At 43.7% G+C, this 18,528-nt stretch overlaps 1 protein-coding gene across 1 annotated transcript in view; it reads right to left on the reverse strand.

The window, feature by feature from the left end:
* Window positions 1-6,909: 6,909 nt before the first annotated feature.
* Window positions 6,910-18,528, reverse strand: part of LOC114686650 (heat shock transcription factor 2 binding protein) — a 90,014-nt gene continuing 78,395 nt past the window's right edge. The window contains 1 exon segment of the mRNA XM_028861287.2: window positions 6,910-7,681. Within this exon segment, the coding sequence (XP_028717120.1) occupies window positions 7,473-7,681 (209 nt within the window). The 3' untranslated portion in view covers window positions 6,910-7,472.

An 18,528-nucleotide genomic window follows, 5' to 3' on the forward strand; every position in this document is an offset into this window, starting at 1 on the left:
TCAGAGACATCAGAGTCCAGAGCTGTGTCCACATTTGATTCAGGCAAAACAAAAACAAAAAAGCCAACCTTTGGAGTCAGGGTTAGAGACTAAAGGGAGATCCAACAAGGGTCGGAGGAGGGGTGGGGAAGCTGAGCAATCTCAGCCCCTGAAAGACCACTTTTCTTTCACCTTGGTTCCCAGGGAGCCAGGGCCCTGAGGATGAAGCTGGACTAGTCAGTGAGGACAGCCCCCAAGAGGCTGCATCGAGGGTGGGAAGGCTTGAGCCAGCCTGGGCATGGGTGACTCTTTCCGAGGTGAATCACAGCCACATGACAGGGTTCTCCAAGAGCAGGCTCACAAATAAAGGCCACATGCTCTTGAGCAGCTTTAAAGGTGCCTTTTATAGACCTTGAAGGCCTCTGGAAGGGAACAATCTCTACTCTTGTGAATAGGGGAGTTTCCTCTATGCACAAGGATGCTCATTCCCTCTCTCAAGTGGTAGAAGGCAGGACATCGATACATCAAAACGAGGAAATGTCCTGAGCACAGTGCATCGTGTGAAGAGATTTCGCTGTGCCCTGATAACACTGTCTTGTCTAAAACCAGCTGTGCTGCTTCCGGGGCCTGGGCCCCCACTGCCCTAGTTGTCTCTTCTGAACCCACCATCCCTTCATTCCTCCTCTAGCAGCATCTGGTTGTAAGACAAAAAGGAAAGAAACCTCAGAGGCATAGCAGCTGCAGAGTTCCCCTCCCTCTGCCCCTCAGGTGAGGTCTTATCACCTGGGCTGGGTTTAATATGCAGAGGACATCTGCAAGGCCCAAAAAGCTGTTATCTCCAGGCCTGACAAGCCTGTTGCTGGCTCTCTGGCTTAGGTCAGGGTGTGTGTGTGTTGGGGGCGAGCGGGGGGGGGGGGGGGGGGGGGGGGGGGGAGGCCCGGGGATTTGTCCTGATCCAGGCAGTGATTTATTTCAGTTACATAAAACTGCAAAGAAACACTGAAAAGGAGGCATATTCGGTTATTCCAGACAAGGGTAAAACAGGATGCGGTGACCAGTGAGCAAGCAGGTGAGCAGGAATAAACATTGATTTCACAAGCTCATCTGCAGGTACTGAGTAGATCGCCTAACAATCTGGGTTTAGTATTAAGTCCATCTCTCTCTCTCCCTTCTTTCTAAATTGGCACCACATCAGGCAGCCACAGGAGCCTTTACAAGTCAGCACATGCCTAAGTGCTAGCCTGAGCAGGCACAGAAAGTTAAAGCCCATGGAGCTCGCTGTCCAGGTCTTACTTCCCTTCTCTCAGGCTGACTGACGGCCTGCTGGAAGAAACAAAGCAAGCCTGCTGGCCAGAGGCTGGGGAGTGCTGAGGGTCTCAACACTTCGCCACCAGAGCCACAGTGTTCTGGAGTTCAGGGGGGCCAGATGTGGACACTGGCCCAGGAAGAGGCAGATGACACCAGTTGTGACCTAGGGCCAACACAGACAAGCGCAGATATAAACTAAAGTGCTGCCACTGGGGCTCTGCTGTCCCCTTGAGTAGAATGTGGCTGACAATGCCACTTCATAGAGTGGCTCTGAGCAGTCAGTTGATGCAAATTAAGTACAGAAAGCCAACCTTCTGTACAAAGCTTCTGCAATACCAATGACAGGGAAAGCTTCAATTTCATTGAAACAGCGACACCATGAATATACCTCATGATGTGCCTAACACTGCACTGTGCTCCAGAGTCAACCAATGTGGTTCTTAAGTACAGAGCAAAGGGCTCTTGCCAGAGAGCTAGTTCCTGGAGTCCCACAGACTCCCAGAAACTGGACACGGTTCATAACACAAAAAAGAGCAGACAGTCACGAGGCACACCAGGGGGATAGGATGGCTACTATGACTAGAGGGGCAGGCCTGAGATGTTCTCCTTAGGGGTGAGCAGTAGACGGGCAACAGTCCCCACTCTGGCAGGAACATGCTGCCTCTGAGTTGGCCCATGCTATAAGGTACATGTGTTTGCAAAGCAGCTGGGCAAAGGCAGTACCCAATAGGAACCCACAGGAAGAGGAAATGTCCTGAGCACAGTGCATAACACAGTGGGGATAGAATACATTGTATGAGAGGAGCCCACACACTTGGCTGCTCAGGAGCATGTGGCCTTTACTTGTGACACATGCTCCTTGGAGAACACTGTCATATGGCTGGCATTCACCTCGGAAAGAGGAGCCACCCATGCCCAGGCAGGCTCAAGCCTTCCCACCCCTGCTGCACCCTTTTGGTCCTGGCTCTCTGGGAACCAAGGAGGAAGAGGCCTTTATCCTGGGGAGGTGTTTGTGGACATCACAGCTCACTGCTGGTCTTGACATCATGGTCTCTGAACATGTATAAGGTTGGAAAAGGGCAGCACGATCAAAGACGGATACTGTGCCCATCTGACACTCAACATAGTCCTCTTTTGTATTTAAATGTAAACCCAAGGTTGTCCCTGCCCCCACCTTCCCACACCCATCTCTCATAGAACACGCATCACACAGCCTCCCACAGCTGCACTCAAGCTCACCCTACCACTGTGGGCCCTGGATGAGTTCTGGCCTTCTGCCTCTTCCTGCGGCCAGGAATGTCCTTCATGGACACTCACAGAAAAATTCTGCATGAAGATGGAGCTATGAAAATGCCTTCAATTAAAAACCACATTAGACCATGTGAGTGGGCGTCACTCTTCCAACTGCCAGTCACTGTGCCAGGTGTGTTCTAGGAACTTTAGACTCACCTTTGCGGGGAACAAGAGGCAAGTCAGGGAGCCCTCTGGGCACAATCCTTAGAACAAGGGCTACTCATGAGGGCAAATTAAAAAAACAGAAAGCAAAATATACATCAATTTCTAAGTTCTGAAAATCACATTTGTGATGACATGTTAAAATGACAATTAGAAAGTTGAACAAATAGCACTTGGAAAACTGCATATCCACATATCCAGACCATTGCCTTATACTCTATGTAAAAATGCTTGAGTTCGAAGTGGTGGCAGGTTCCTCGGCTACTCAAGAGGTTGGGGCAGAAGGACTGCTTAAGTCCAGGAGCTCCAAGCAACACTGGGCCATACAGTGAGACCCTCATCTCAAAAAAAAAAAAAAAAAAAAGTCAAAGTGGACGAAAGCTCTAATGCAAAGAGAGATAAGGTCGGATGAAAACAAAGGAAGGCTGGCTGCCTTCATGAGTGCAGACTTGGCGATCTCCTAGGTACGACAAAGTCAAACAAGGAAATGAAGTTAAGCTGGATGTGATCAAAACAAACAACTCCTCTATGTCAGAGGACACCATCAACAGTGGAGTGACAATAAACAAGCACATGCAATCCTGAGTCTGCAGGATCCTGAACAGGTGAAAACTTCCACAGTTCTGCAACAAAAAGCAACAGCCCAACTCAAAAAACCAACACCAGGTCTCAAGGACCTCAGCAGACCTCTCCACAGCAGCCATGCCAACGGCCACTAGAGGCAGCACTAGTGTTTCATGAGGGATGAAAACGAATGTGGTTACAGTGAGACCTGCTTCACAGCTACTATCATCAATGGTCTATCAGTAAGACAGAAAAGGGAAAGTGTTGACAGGGAGGGGGTAGATGAGGACTCCCTGCCTTGCTGCCGGCGGCGAGAAAAGAGATTGTGTGCAGCTGCTCTGTGGGCAACAGTTTGGCAATCATCAAAAAGTTAAACATGGACTGGGAAGATGGCCCAGTGGATAACAATTTGCCATAAAAATGTGAGGGCCAGAACCCGGATCCTTGGAACCCATTAAAACGCCAGGTGGGTGTGGCAGCTACCTGTAATTCTTATTACAAACTCAGGGGATCCCTAGGGTAAGCTGGCTAGCTAGACTAGCTGGAATCTGCAAACTCCTCAATATATGTGGTGGAGACTAGGGGGAACATCCGACATCAACTTTAGGCCTCTAAACTCACACATACACACATGCACCTGAACACACATACACTGGCATGTGCAACCATATACACAGTTAAACACAGTGTTACCACCAGCAATTTAATATACTCAAAGAATCAAGAGCAGAGACTCAAGCAGACCTTTGTGTACCCACGTTCTTGGCAGATTTATCTACTAGTAGCTAAAAGGTGGAATGATCCCAAGTGTCCACCAACACATGGAGAAAAAACTGTGGCCATATAAACATGGCTGTCCAGCCATGAAAACAGTGAGGCTCTGACACATGCTAAACACACACGAACCCTGACAATATGCAGAAGAAATAGCCAGACCAAGTGGGACAAATGTCTCGGTGAAATCCAGTCACACCAGAAGAGGAATACCAAGGGCTGGGAGAGAGAGAGGCCTGGGGAGTGGGGAGTTGTTTACAGGATTTTTCTACCTGAGATGAGGACAAAGTCGTAGAGAGTGGTGATGGATAGTGCTCAATTCTACACTTAATATGGTGAGATTTTATGTTAAATATATGTTGTGGCTTTAAAAACACTTAAAAATTACAAAGACAGTTTTTATTGTATAGCACACTCTCATTTCTTATCTTAAATTTCCACATAAATCTAAATGTGAACATGTTTGGAGCAGAGATAGCCGAGTCTCAAAGACGGTGCAGTTGCAACATTCCCGGGGCCATACCAACTGTTTCCTGCCCGCTCCACCACCCCCAGCTTGACCTGGGAGAGTATCTAAGGACCTGTCAGTGGCTTCCCACCATCTTCAGAGCTCACACTGTCCTGGTAGGATCCTGAGTCTGACACTACATCCTTTGCTACCCTAGGACCATTACTCAGGATCATCCATGGGTCAAATAAGTCCTTCTGGGACACTCGAAGCAGCTACGCTATGGGAAGATATAAAGCAAATGCCAGCATCATGACTTCTCAGGAAACCAGAAGTCTTCAAAGACACTTGCCAGCCCTTTCCGTTCAGTGTGATGTCACAGCAGCACACAACGGCGGGGCTGGAAGAACAGGTGCAGCAGGCAGTCTACAACCTTTTTCACATTGCTCCTTGGTCACAGACTGACTTACAGTCTTGATGTGGTTTTCTTCTGGCCACAGACTTGTTATTCTATGCTCTAACTTCTGGTACAGGGGCTGTACATCTCTGTGACTAGAACTCTTGCACACTATCTCAGTCATATCCCATGAAGAGGAGAGACAGGTCTCCAAAGCCCCAGAGATATCACATGGCTTTGTGCATTACCCAAGATCTGCTTTCAGAACTGACAGAGCAGATTCCAAAGCTGGTGCTAATAACAGAGCCAGAGAAGCTCAGTGAGGAGGAGCTGGTACCGCCTGGCTCTTATTCTGCCAGGTTTCCTGCCTTCTCCTATAAGCTGGTAATGCCAAGAAAGAAGAGCTCCTCAACTCTACAAATATAAGAAGGCTTCTTTAAAACAGTTAAATTAAAAGCACATGTATGTATCACTTTACAGATTTATCTCTGATTTTTAAACACACAAGGGTTCAGTCCCTGCAAGGCATATGCGTCAATGTATATTTTTTTTTAGTTGAGTGAGTTTTCTTCAAGTTACCAGATACAGAAAAAATTAAGGAAGCCATGCTTTCCTGCTGGCCTTGCAGTGAAGGGCAGGGACACTGGCCTGGGACCTTTGGTACTCCCTGTGGTACTCACAAAGGAAACTTGTGCATAGCAATTCTAGGAGAATCTGCCTGGAAACACTTGCCTAGAATGTAGCTCAGAACAGAAGGAATAATCAAATCCTTACCCTCATGACCATCTAATAACCACCAAACCACATGGTATTCATAGGGCTAGCAGTTTCTTCTACCTACATATAGCTAGGCCTTTCTTAGTAGAGAAATCTCAGCAATCCTCAAGGATGCACATGTCAATCACAACAGCTCCTCCCCCTGCTAAGATAGCAAGCAGAAAGAAGGGAATGCCATTCTGAAGTGTGTACTCATTCATCCTTACTAGGGACCTGACCTACAGAGCCACCAAGCACAGATGGACTCTCATCTGCCTCCATGAAATCTTAAGCCGCTTTACACCTCCCTGGCTCTGCTGAGTTAGTGCTCTACAACAGGCTGCCTTGTGAGATCCAAGCAGCCATGCCTTTCTCTGAGTTCTTCATTCAACATAAAGTACAGGTCCTCTTAAAAGACAATGAAGTCACTCTACAACACCACACACAGAGAAACAGCTCAACGTGTGTGCTGAGGCTGCTGAGGCTGCCACTGCACAGGGACACCAAGATTCACTTCTTCCCTTACAGGACGGCCAAGCTCAATGTCCTGCAGTGACTTGCCTTGCCTTGAAGGAAGCAACCCAGAGAAAGAATGGCGTGTGCTGACTTAAATGGAAATCTCTCACACACTTCACAATCTGTGACAGGTGTAGCATGTTTTCTTTTGTCCTCTGCCAGTGTCTCAGAACATAAGCTAGAGTGATGGCTGCACACACACACATACACACACACACACACACACACACACACACACACACACACACACACGCAGAGGCAGATGGGTGGCTTCATGGAATTTACTTTCATTTTTTTCCCCCCTGGAGTGGAGAACCGAACCCAGGGCCTTGCGCTTGCTAGCTCTACCACTGAGCTAAATCCCCAACCCCATCTCATATTTCTTATCTTGAGGCCATTTTCCCATACTTGCTTTAAGTTCAAAAAGGGCCAGAACAAAGTAAGGAAAGTGTTTTGCTACATAAATGACATTGTTTTTTTTTTTTTTTTTTTTTTTTTTTTTGGTTTTTCAAGACAGGGTTTCTCTGTGTAGCTTTGCGCCTTTCCTGGAACTCACTTGGTAGACCAGGCTGGCCTCGAACTCTCACAGAGATCCACCTGCCTCTGCCTCCCGAGTGCTGAGATTAAAGGCGTGCGCCACCACCGCCCGGCCTGACATTGTTAATGTACAAAGGACACCAACTTTCAAACTCCAAGATTATATTTCACAATGTGATAGTTAATATTGACCCAACTTTATTCAGAAATAAAAGAAGCACCAAAACAGAGATCAAATGTCCAACGTCATGTGAAACACTAGGTTCATCTGAAGGTCACAAAAGTAAGCCTGTGTAGTGGGGGCTATAGTCACTAGAGAAAGAGGTTGGCTGTTACAGAAATGCTTCTGGAAAACGCTGATCACATGGTAGATAGTGATCTAAATTCCCATCTTTAGAGTGGCCCTATTGGTGTGGGTAGCCTCTAGGGCAGCAAGAAGCTCCCCTGAGAAAACTCTGGAAGAGTTTCCAGGTGTTAAGAGGGGACTGTCTTAGAGAATGCAACCTTTTTTGGTCATTGCTCTGGCAGGATTAACCATAACCAACTACCTAACAAGCATGGCCTCCCAGGACAGAAATGCAGGATGTTTACCCATCATGTCCATCTCTAGTCAGCCAAGACTTGCAATCTCTAACACATGACATACAGTGACATCTAGTTGTGAACACAAAAGGTAAAGGTCCTGGGAAGGGGAAGGGCCACTGGCATTTTCACCAAGCCCCTGGTACTCAAGCACACCTAAACACTGCAGTCCAGGGCACGGAGGTCTTCCAGGAGTTCCTGGGCGGCATTCTGCAGGTGGGAGTTGCGGCTCTTGGACATGGCCAGGATGCGTTGCAGGGGTAAGGAGCTCCGGAGCTCCAGGGCTGCCTTGGAGAAGACCTCTGGTTCTAGAACCACAGACTGGATGAGCCGCAAGGCATGAAGGCATACTTCTGCATCTGGATCTGGGGAGAGGAGACGATCCTGGTTAAAACCAAAGCCTCTTGAGGAAGCCACCCCTGAAGGGGTCTTTCTGAATGACAGGTCTGACAACTGAGAAAGCTATGGGCTAGTTCAGAAACAGAAAGCCTAGCTTGCTATTTTCATGACTGAACACAATTACCACCTTTTATAAACAGCCATCTTCAAATGTCATGATTATATAATTTAAAACACTAAACTAAAGCATAGAGATGGCTCAGCAGTTAAGAGCACTTGCTTTTTACAGATGACCCAGGTTCAAGTCCCAGAACCCACATGGTGGCTCACAACCACCCATAATTCCAGTTCCAAGGGATATAATACCTTCCTCTGACCTCCACGGGTACCAGACACATATGTGGTACACATACGTATATACAGACAAAACACTGGTACACATAAAATAAAATAAATCTTAAAACCCACTAAACTCGAAATCTCAGAGCTTCTAAGGGGTTTGATGTATCCCCCAAGGTTCCCATGTGAAGGATATGGTTGTTATAGCCTGGGGTGCTCTTGGGAGGTGGTGAAAACTTTAGGGAAAAGCACTTAATGGGAAGAAGTAAGGTCACAGGGACATGCTCTTGAGGAGGATACTGGGACCCTAGTCCCTTTGTGTCTCTTTGCTTCTTAACTGCTATGTGGTAAATAGACATATCCTGCTGTCACAGCCTAAAGCAACAAGACCAACTGACCAGAGACTAAAGCATCTCAAACCAGCAGCCCAAATAAACCTTTCTTCCTTTTAAGACAATAATCACATCATGCAGAGCTGACTGACTTGGGCTTGTTTTAGGAGGTACTACGGCTCATGCTCACTCCAACTGTGGCAAATCCCTCAGCAACAACAGAGTCCACTCAGGGCCTTTGACATGGACAATATCACAGTGTCTTTGTTACTATTCTGTTGCTGTGAAGAGACACCATGACCAAGGCAGTTTATAAAAGAAAGCATTTAATTGGGACTTGCTTACAGTTTCAGAGGGTTATTCCAGGATCATCATGGCAGGAAGCCTGAGAAGCAGACAGGCATAGTGCTGTGGCAATAGCTGAGAGCTCACATCTTATTCACAAGATGGAGGCAGAGCCTGGCATGGGCTTTAGAAACCTCAAAAAAACCACCAATGAGAGGCTTTCTCCAACAAGGTCACACCTCCTAATCCTTCCCAGGCCACCATCTGGGAATCAAATGTATGAGCTTGTGGGGGTCATTCTCATTCAAACCACCATACACAGGCTATAAGATCTACAATGTATTCCATTACTTTCTATCTGAATGCCCCACAGGAGTTACAGAACCTGGGAGCCCTGCTTATGTTACAACAACCACTGAAAAAGACCAAAATAATAGCCTAAATCAAAGCTATAAGCTTTAACCAGGATAAACTCTGACCAGTTCTCCCTAATGGATACCCTGTGGGACGAGGACTTTATCAGGAGCCATGCTTACAACCAGCACCTCTTTCTTACCAGTACACGTGCTCAAAAGGACCTTACAAGAAGTCAGTGGGACAGAACACTACTCCCTCAGCCTGGACCAGAGACATCTCTTATAGAACAAAAAGGGGAACGGTAGTTAGGGGAAGAATAAAATAAAACCTGTTCTTCATTGAGGGAGGAACAGGGAGCCATCCTAAGCCCAGACCACTGGAATCTTCCTGTTCTAGAGGAGGTAAGAGCTGTGAAGACACAGGATGGGCGGCTGCCAAGGAAAAGGTCAATATTACAGGAAAGCCCCACACTCACACACAAGTAGACAGCAGCAAACTGAAACAACGGAGAACTCCCTACCATGCTTCCCCAGAGCTGCACAAATACCTGATAACTGCACGTAGGCCAAGGACAGAATGAGGACCCCAAGGCAGTGAGGGTCAACAGCTAAAGGTGGAGACTAGCAATTCAGCCTTCCCTGCTGTGGGAGGACTCTTCTTCATGCTGCACATGTATGTTGCTCTCATTGGTTGATAATAAAAGCTGATTTGGCCTATAGCCAGGTAGAATATGGCTAGGCAGGAAAGCCAGAGATAAAAGGAGAAGAGCAGAGTCAAGAGAGTCATCAGTCAGATGCAGAAGAAGCAATATGAGAATGAAATACTGAGAAAAGGTACCAAGCCACATGGCTAAACATAGATAAGAATTATGGGTTAATTTAAGTGTAAGAGCTAGTGGTAATAAGCCTGAGCTACTAGCCAAGCATTTATAATTAGTACAAGCCTCTGTGTGGTAACGGGGAAGCAGCTGCTGGGCATTGGGAGTTGCTGGCGGGACAGAAACATATGCCTACACCTCCCTCAAGGCTGAAGAAAGGACAAGAGGAATCTGATTCCAGCTAGCAAGATACATAGCAAACATGACAACAAATCCAAAGGTCTACCCCCTAACGTCCCCCACCACAGCAGAACAGGAGGCATGGCATCCCCAGGTGTAAATGTCAAGTCTCTACCTTGCTCTCATACTCCTTCAAAGGGAGTACCCAGGCTCCAAAGCCAAGTGCACTTCATAGCCTGCTGTGTAGTATGATGGTTTCAATATTCTTAAAGATTTCTATTCTTTTTAATTATGTGTATGGGTGTGTGTCTCACGTGGGTATGTGCATGTGAGCACAGGTGCCCATGGAAACTAGAAGAGGGTATTTCCTTAAAGCTGGAGTTACAGGAGTCTGTGAGCTCCTGACATGGGTGCCAGGAACTAAACTTGGGTCCTCTCAAAGAGCAGTACATGCTCTTAACCATGAACCATTACTTCAGCCTTGGGTTTACTTTTTAAAGAAGTAAACAAAATAAAACATAACAGGGACCACACATGATCCCCAGGCTCAAATATTCACTATGTGACCCCAATATAAAAACTTGTCTGACCCTGCTCTGCTGTCTTACATACCACACCCGATATTCAATCAAAAACTACAACAAAGAAACAAAGAGCCACTAACTGCTAGAGACAATCAATGTGAGTATGTATATATGTATCTGCACATGTATATGTGTACCACATGTGTGCAGTACCCATAGAAGCTGTAAGAAGGCAATGGATTCCCTAGAACTGTAGTTATAGATGATTTTGAACCACCATCTGGATGCTGGGAAATGAATTTAGGTCCTCTGATGGTACATGTGTTCTTTACCATTGAGTCATCTCTCCAACCCCATAAAAATATATTCCAAGCAAACATTATATTGTAAACTCTAAGGCAAATACTGAAACAAAACCAAATAAAATACAATACTAAACCAATCCATATCAAACAAGAAGGAAGAAAGAAATAGGTCTGAGATCCCTTCCTGTATTTCTCCTTCATGGATATAATGTGTTTGGATCAAATCTACCCCCTCCATCCCCTTCAGTCCTTCCCCTATCCACTACCATCACCACTTCCCCTTCCAACTTCATGTGTTCTTTTCTAAATTCACCAAGTCCATGCAGTCCTGTCAGTATGTGCACAATGTGGACTATCCAGTGGACTGTGGCAACCTATAGGGGCTACATCTGAAGAACACTGATGGTCTCTGCTCTAGCAGTCAATCAACTGCCCATGGTTCCTCCTTTCTATATTTCAGTGGTTACCTTAAAGATTTTATGCAGTGGGATGTCTTTCTGTATGCTGTGAATATGTGTTACTCCCAATGGCTAATAAATAAAGCTGCACTGGCTTACGGCAGGGCAGGATGGAACTAGGCGGGAAAATCAAAGAGAGATAGTGAAAGGAGAAAGAAGAGTGAGGGAAGATGACAGCCTGCTGCCCAAGAAGCAACAAGATGCCAGCAGACTGGTAACACCACGGCCACGTGGCAACATATGGGTTAAGAGCTAGCTAATAAGAAGTCTGACCCATAGGCCATACCATTTGTAAATAATATAGCCTTCGTGTGTTTCTTGGGACCAAGCAGCTGTGGGACACTGGTGGGAGAGATGTGTCCTGACCACAGGGGCTGGGTAGGACCAGAGAAACTTCCAGCTACATTTGGCGCTCACTGTTGGGCACTGATCCACATAGACCTAAGAAAGCTTAAAGATTCTGAACACACAGAAAAGGAGCCCCACTGGGTTTCCTAGTCTCAGTCTCATGCCAGCAGCAGTGCAAAGATGTGTCTCCTGACAGCTGCCTGTGAGATGGAGCTGGCCACCAGCTGCCACCAGCCTTCACAAGCGAAGCAGCATGGTGGATTCCCATGATGGTACATAGGGGTGCCATGCAGCACACTGCATGGTGGATTTAGATTTTGCTAGTACAGACAAAAAAAAAAAAAAAAAAAAGGTTTCTGGGCCACCGCTGCTGGATGGAGGCATAGGCCCACTGCTTCCCATACTCAGTGGTGAGCATGGATCCCAGAGCTGGCAGTAAATGTACTTTTGCCATGTTGGGAAGCTGAAGGGGATGGAGTCAACAGCCAAAGACAGTTTAACAGTTTAAAATCTCTCCTGGTCAGAGAAGGATTATAGATTCATAATAAGACAGATTCAGAGAGAATAAAACTCTGAACAGTTTACATCATGTGTAAAAAGGTACATAGGCTTAAGAGAGAAGAGAGAAAGGATATAGTCATAAAAATAAAATAATAGAGTATATAAAATTATTATATATGTTATATATAATATCTTAAAAAATAGAATATATAAAAAATATAATAAGCCACATAAAGATGGAAATTACACAGAGAGTCTGTATTATGTTGTCTTTGAGATTTTTAACTGGAGAGAGACATTTTATTATAAAAGCTGCTGAGTTAAATTATATGTATATTTTAAAGGTATCTTGATTTAAAAATTTGTCTCTAAGGATACACTGCTTTGGAAAAGAGGTTATGCTTTTGTTTTCACAGAAGATGAGAACCTGTGGATTGCTTCCAGGCTAATATGGTTTGATCAACTAAGTCCTCCTGAAAGGTCTCCAATGACAGCCATGACCCAGAGGATCCAACATCCAAAACAGCTTCAAAGCAACTGGCTGAGATGATCCAGCCTCACAGACTCCTACAGCCAAGATTTAACTATAATTCTTAATTTTCTCAGGATCTCCATAAGACTGACAGTGCCCCTAACCAGCAGGAAGTAGTATGAGAAGCTATGCCCAAATTCCCAAAATATTGTTCATAAATTTTTTTAAAAGGGGGTTGATTATAAATGCAATCTCTTTCTAAAAGAAGAAAGGGGATATGATATAGAAATATATGTGGTGGTATTGTGTTCCCCAAAATATTGTGTACTCTAATAAATTTATCTGGGGTCAGAGAACAGACAGCCACTAGATACAAAGGCTAGAAAATGGTGGCACTCACACCTTTAATCCTAGCATTCCAGAGATAGAAATCCCTCCGGATCTCTGTGAGTTCAAGGCCACATTGGAAATAGCCAAGCATGGTGTCACACGCCTTTAATCCCAGAAAGCCAGCCTTTAATCCCAGAAAGCCAGCCTTTAATCCCAGGGAGTGGTGGTAGAAAACAAAAAGATATATAAGGTGTGAGGACCAGAAACTAGAAGCATTTTGGCTGGTTAGGCATTTTGGCTGGTTAAGCATGTGGCTGGTTAAGCATTCAGGCTTTGGAGCAACACAATTCAGCTGAGACCCATTCCGGATGAGGACTCAGAGGCCTCCAGTCTGAGGAGACAAGACCAGCTGAGGATCCGGCAAGGTGAGATAGCTGTGGCTTGCTCTGTCTCTCTGATCTACCAGCATGGACCCCAATAACTCACCTAGGGTTTGATTTTATTAATAAGAACTTTTAAGATTCCTGCAACATCTGGCGCCCAACGTTCGTGTTACGAATTCATGAAAAAGCTGTTTGCCTGTGGCCTTGTGAGCCACAGCTCAGACCCAAGCTACACTCAGCCGGTTGTGGTGGCGCACACCGGTAAGATTTGCTGAAGGAGACAGAGGCAGGAAGATCCCGAGTTTGAGGCCGGCCTAGGAGGCTTGGGAGAAGCTTCGGCCCGGACTGAACCACAAACAGTGGTGGGACCATGGAAGCAGTGGCTACTGCTCCACATTGCCAGCTCCTTCTCATCATATTGGTGACTGCGGTGATGCTGCTACCTGGGACGAAGGATTTACTGCTGCTGGTTCAGAGAAGAATTGCCAAGACCATCGTGTTACAAGAAAGCATCGGCAAAGGTCAGTTTGGAAAAGTTTGGCAAGACAAATGGTGGGGAGAAAATTGTTGTGAAGATTTTCTGTTCTAGGGAAGAATGTTCATGGTTCCGAGAGACAGACATTTATCAGACTATGATTGCTCCAAACCACAGAGGAGGCAAAAAAAAAAAAAAAAAAAAAAAAAAAAAAAAAATCTGCAGGAAACCATGACCATGCCTAACAGTGACTTTGAAATCTTCAAAAAGATGACAGGATCCTACAACGATGATTCCACATGGACTATGATAAAGCCATTAAGCCGATTAACACCATGGAAAAATCGACTTTGGACTACAAACTGATCAGAACAATTTTGAGAGGACTAGCTGAGATGATCCAGCCTGACAGACTACTTGACCAAGGACTTGAAACAAGCCCTGAACTTTCCTATTATGCAGAGACTGGACAAATGATACAGGACTTGATTAACCCCCAAATTTTTTTTTCAAGATTCCCTAAAGATATCTTCACCCCTAGAAAGCAAAAAGAAAAAGAGAATATAGATATGAGATAGATCATCGAATCTACTCTGAGAAAAAAGATAAAGAAATAATAGGATAAATAGGTAGATCACTGAATCTACACTGAAGAAAAAGGGGAAGATATAAAAATGACAAAAGGTAGACTACTGAATGTATTATGAAAAGAAAAAAAGAGAGAATATGGATATGATAAGATAAAAAGGGAGATTATGGAATCTACTTTTAAAAAGGAACTACTTGTTTTAAATAAGATAAGTAATGCAAATTTTTTGGTCTGAGTTTATCAGATGTTACTGGACTGGACATTGTTAATATATATAATGGAGTTTTTTGTCTGGATCTGTCAAATGTTAATGGACTAGACATTGTTAATGTAATCTTGACTGTATATTGCATATACTTATTGAAGATAATTTTTCTTGTATTAGTTATAAGCTTTTTTAATTTTAGACAAAAAGAGAGGAAATGTGGTGGTATTGTGTTCCCCAAAATATTGTGTACTCTAATAAATTTATCTGGGGTCAGAGAACAGACAGCCACTAGATACAAAGGCTAGAAAATGGTGGCACTCACACCTTTAATCCTAGCATTCCAGAGATAGAAATCCCTCTGGATCTCTGTGAGTTCAAGGCCACATTGGAAATAGCCAAGCATGGTGTCACACGCCTTTAATCCCAGAAAGCCAGCCTTTAATCCCAGAAAGCCAGCCTTTAATCCCAGGGAGTGGTGGTAGAAAACAAAAAGATATATAAGGTGTGAGGACCAGAAACTAGAAGCATTTTGGCTGGTTAGGCATTTTGGCTGGTTAAGCATGTGGCTGGTTAAGCATTCAGGCTTTGGAGCAACACAATTCAGCTGAGACCCATTCCGGATGAGGACTCAGAGGCCTCCAGTCTGAGGAGACAAGACCAGCTGAGGATCCGGCAAGGTGAGATAGCTGTGGCTTGCTCTGTCTCTCTGATCTACCAGCATGGACCCCAATAACTCACCTAGGGTTTGATTTTATTAATAAGAACTTTTAAGATTCCTGCAACAAATATAGGATACAGATATGATAGGATAAAAGGGTAGATTATTGAATCTACTTTTAAAAAGCAACAACTCATTTGAAATATTTTACATTGCTATAGATTATAGTTTATTGATACAAATTTAAAGTTAATTTTGTTATACTGTATGTACATTTCTACTCTTGTTTAAGGTACTATGTTTATGCAATTCATTTAAAATTGTAAAAATATAATTAGGAAACAGATTAATAGTCATCTATGAAATCAAATTTATAGTTACTTTTTTTTAGGTATACGAAGGTATATTTCAATTAGCTAGGTAATCTTCAAACACTTCAAAGATCTACAGAATATGGTATTTTAAATGTTTTAATAACTTAGATTTTTCTGTACATTGAGACATGCCTGTTCCTGGCAGTACCAATTACTTAAAAGAGGATGATGAGCATTGAAAAAACTCATTATGGAGTTTGCTTTCTTTGTGGCAAAAGTTAGCCAATGGGCAAAAAGGTGCCCCTGCCTTGACTGCTTGACAGGATGTTGTATAAACTGGACATAAAGAACCCATAGGAAAATGACCACTGAATTTTGCCAAAACAAGGCGAGATGGTCTTTCAGGTTCCTGCTTTGCAGAGGAGACTGCCAGACATTATGCAAGACACAGGGAGAAGCGACTGAGAGACTCTAGATCTATAGGCTGAAGGTGGATGCCCCAACATTTGCAAAGGAACTTTGGATGACTATCCAGGTAGCCAAGCTGTCTCTGTCATTTCTAGAATTATAGAAGTTGCTTACAATGCACTTCCTGTTTACTCAGGTAATATATACTTCTCGGGTCTTTGATGTAGTTGAAGACTAGATAGTTATAATTTTCCTTAGTTATGATAAAAGATAAATTAGATATAAAACTTTAGACTCACAAAAATAGGATAGATGATAGAATATTTAATTTTGCCAAAAACGAATTGACTAGATATTGTAACTGTAATTCTTGCTTGATGACTGTTTATTGTATGTAATTTTACTATATTAAAGTTAAAACATTCCTTTTTTATTACACAGAAAAGGGCAAGTGCTGTTTTTCTGTATTCTGTGAATATGTGTTTCTCTGATTGGTTGGTAAATAAAGCTGTTTGGCCAATGGTGAGGCAGAATAAGGTTAGGCGGTACATTCCAACTGGAGAGAGAGGAGAAGAAAGAAGAGTAGATCAGACCCCAGCCCACAGCCCAAGGAGCAACAAATTCCAGCAGACCAGTAACACCACAGCCACGTGGCAACATATAGACTAATAGAAATGGGTTGAGTTAAGAACTAGCTAAAAAGAAGCCTGACCCATAGGCCATACAGTTTGTAAATAATATAGCCTCTGTATGTTTACTTGGGACCAAGTGGCTGTGGGCCACTGGTGGAAGAGATTCATCCCGACTGTAGGGGGTAGGGGTGGGGGGCACTGGGGCAGGTAGGACCAGGACCAGAGAAACTTATAGCTATGTAGACACATATATAGTTACAGTTACAATATTCTCATATCTTAGCTAGAACATATGGCTAGAGTTAGAATCTTCAAGATAGGACAGCTATTGAAGTAATCTCAGTAATTTGCCATTTACCTATGTTCTGGACATTTCTGGACATTTAGCATGCCTTTCTTGTTTGATGTTATTCTTGTTGGTTATAGTTCCATTTTTGTTTATGTTATTACTGTTTTTCCTGGACAATACTTGATAATCATTCTTATTGTATATAGTTTGCATTAAGTTTAGAACCTTCTTATTTAGACAAAAAGGGAAATGTAGTGGTATTTGTCCTGCCCATGACTTTGGGCTATAGGGCCTGAAGGAGGCAGAGCTTCATGCCATTATACATGACCACTTAAAAGGAAAGAGAGAAAGGTCACACTCCGGGTCAGATCAGAGGACAACTTCAGCTGTCTACTCTGTTCTGTATTTGTGAGTGTATTTCCTCAATTTACCTTAATAAATTTCCCTAATACTTCTTAAACAGACTCCTGTGGATTTATCGCTTTATCTTTATTTTTACTTATATGTGTATGTGTATGCCATGTGTGTACAGGTGCCTATATAGGCCAGAAAAAGGTGTCAGATCCCCTGGAACAGCAGTTAAAGGCAGTTGTGAGCCACCTGATGTATGAGTAATGGGAACTGAACTCAGGGTTTTTTTTGCAAGAGCAGTAAGTACTCTTAATTGTTAAGCTATCTAATGGTTATATTAAAAGAAACAGTATGGGACTTGATGCCCTCTTATGGCCTCCATGGACACTACACACAGAGACAAGCAAGCACATATACACACAGAAATAAAGACAAATTTTAAAAGTTTTTAGAAACCACATAAGCACAAGAGACAGAGAACACTCTGCATATGGAAGAAAGTCTCTAGATGCTTTCTGGAGATGAACATAAGAGTCAAAGGAGCCAGAGCTTCACCTGTAATGACAGTTCTGAGACCAAGGCAGGACTGTCCTCTACACATATAGATGTGTATACATATAATTTAGCCCATAATTCTACCAGACTTTCTTTTTTTTCTTCTTTTCTTTTTCAAGACAGGGTTTCTCTGCCTTGTTTTGCGCCTTTCCTGGAACTCCCTCTGTAATCCAGGCTGGCCTCGAACTCACAGAGATCCACCTGCCTCTGCCTCCCAAGTGCTGGGATTAATGACATGTCCCACCACCGCCTGGTGTCTCTTACCAGACTTTTAAAGAAGAGCTAATACCAATACTCCTCAAACTATACCACAAAATAGAAACAGAAGGAGCATTGCCAAATTCATTTTATGAGGCCATAGTCACCCTGATATCCAAACCACACAAAGACTCAACAAAGAAAGAGAATTATAGATCAATATCCCTCATGAACACTGATACAAAAATACTCAATAAAATACTTGAAAACTGAATCCAAGAACACATAAAAAAGATCATCCACCATGATCAAGTAGGCTTCATTCCAGAGATGCAAGGATGGTTCAACATATGAAAATTTGTCACTGTAATCCACCATATAAACAAACTGAAAGAAAAACCCTCACATATCTCATTAGATGTTGAAAAAGCCTTTGACAAAATGCAACACCCCTTAATGATCAAAGTCTTGAAAAGATCAGGGATACAAGGGACATAACTAAACATAATAGAGGTAATATATAGCAAGCCAATAGCCAACATCAAATTAAATGGAAACAAAGAAA

The sequence above is a fragment of the Peromyscus leucopus genome, chromosome 16_21, assembly GCF_004664715.2.
Source record: "Peromyscus leucopus breed LL Stock chromosome 16_21, UCI_PerLeu_2.1, whole genome shotgun sequence".
In the NCBI taxonomy this organism is placed as follows: Eukaryota; Metazoa; Chordata; class Mammalia; order Rodentia; family Cricetidae; genus Peromyscus; species Peromyscus leucopus.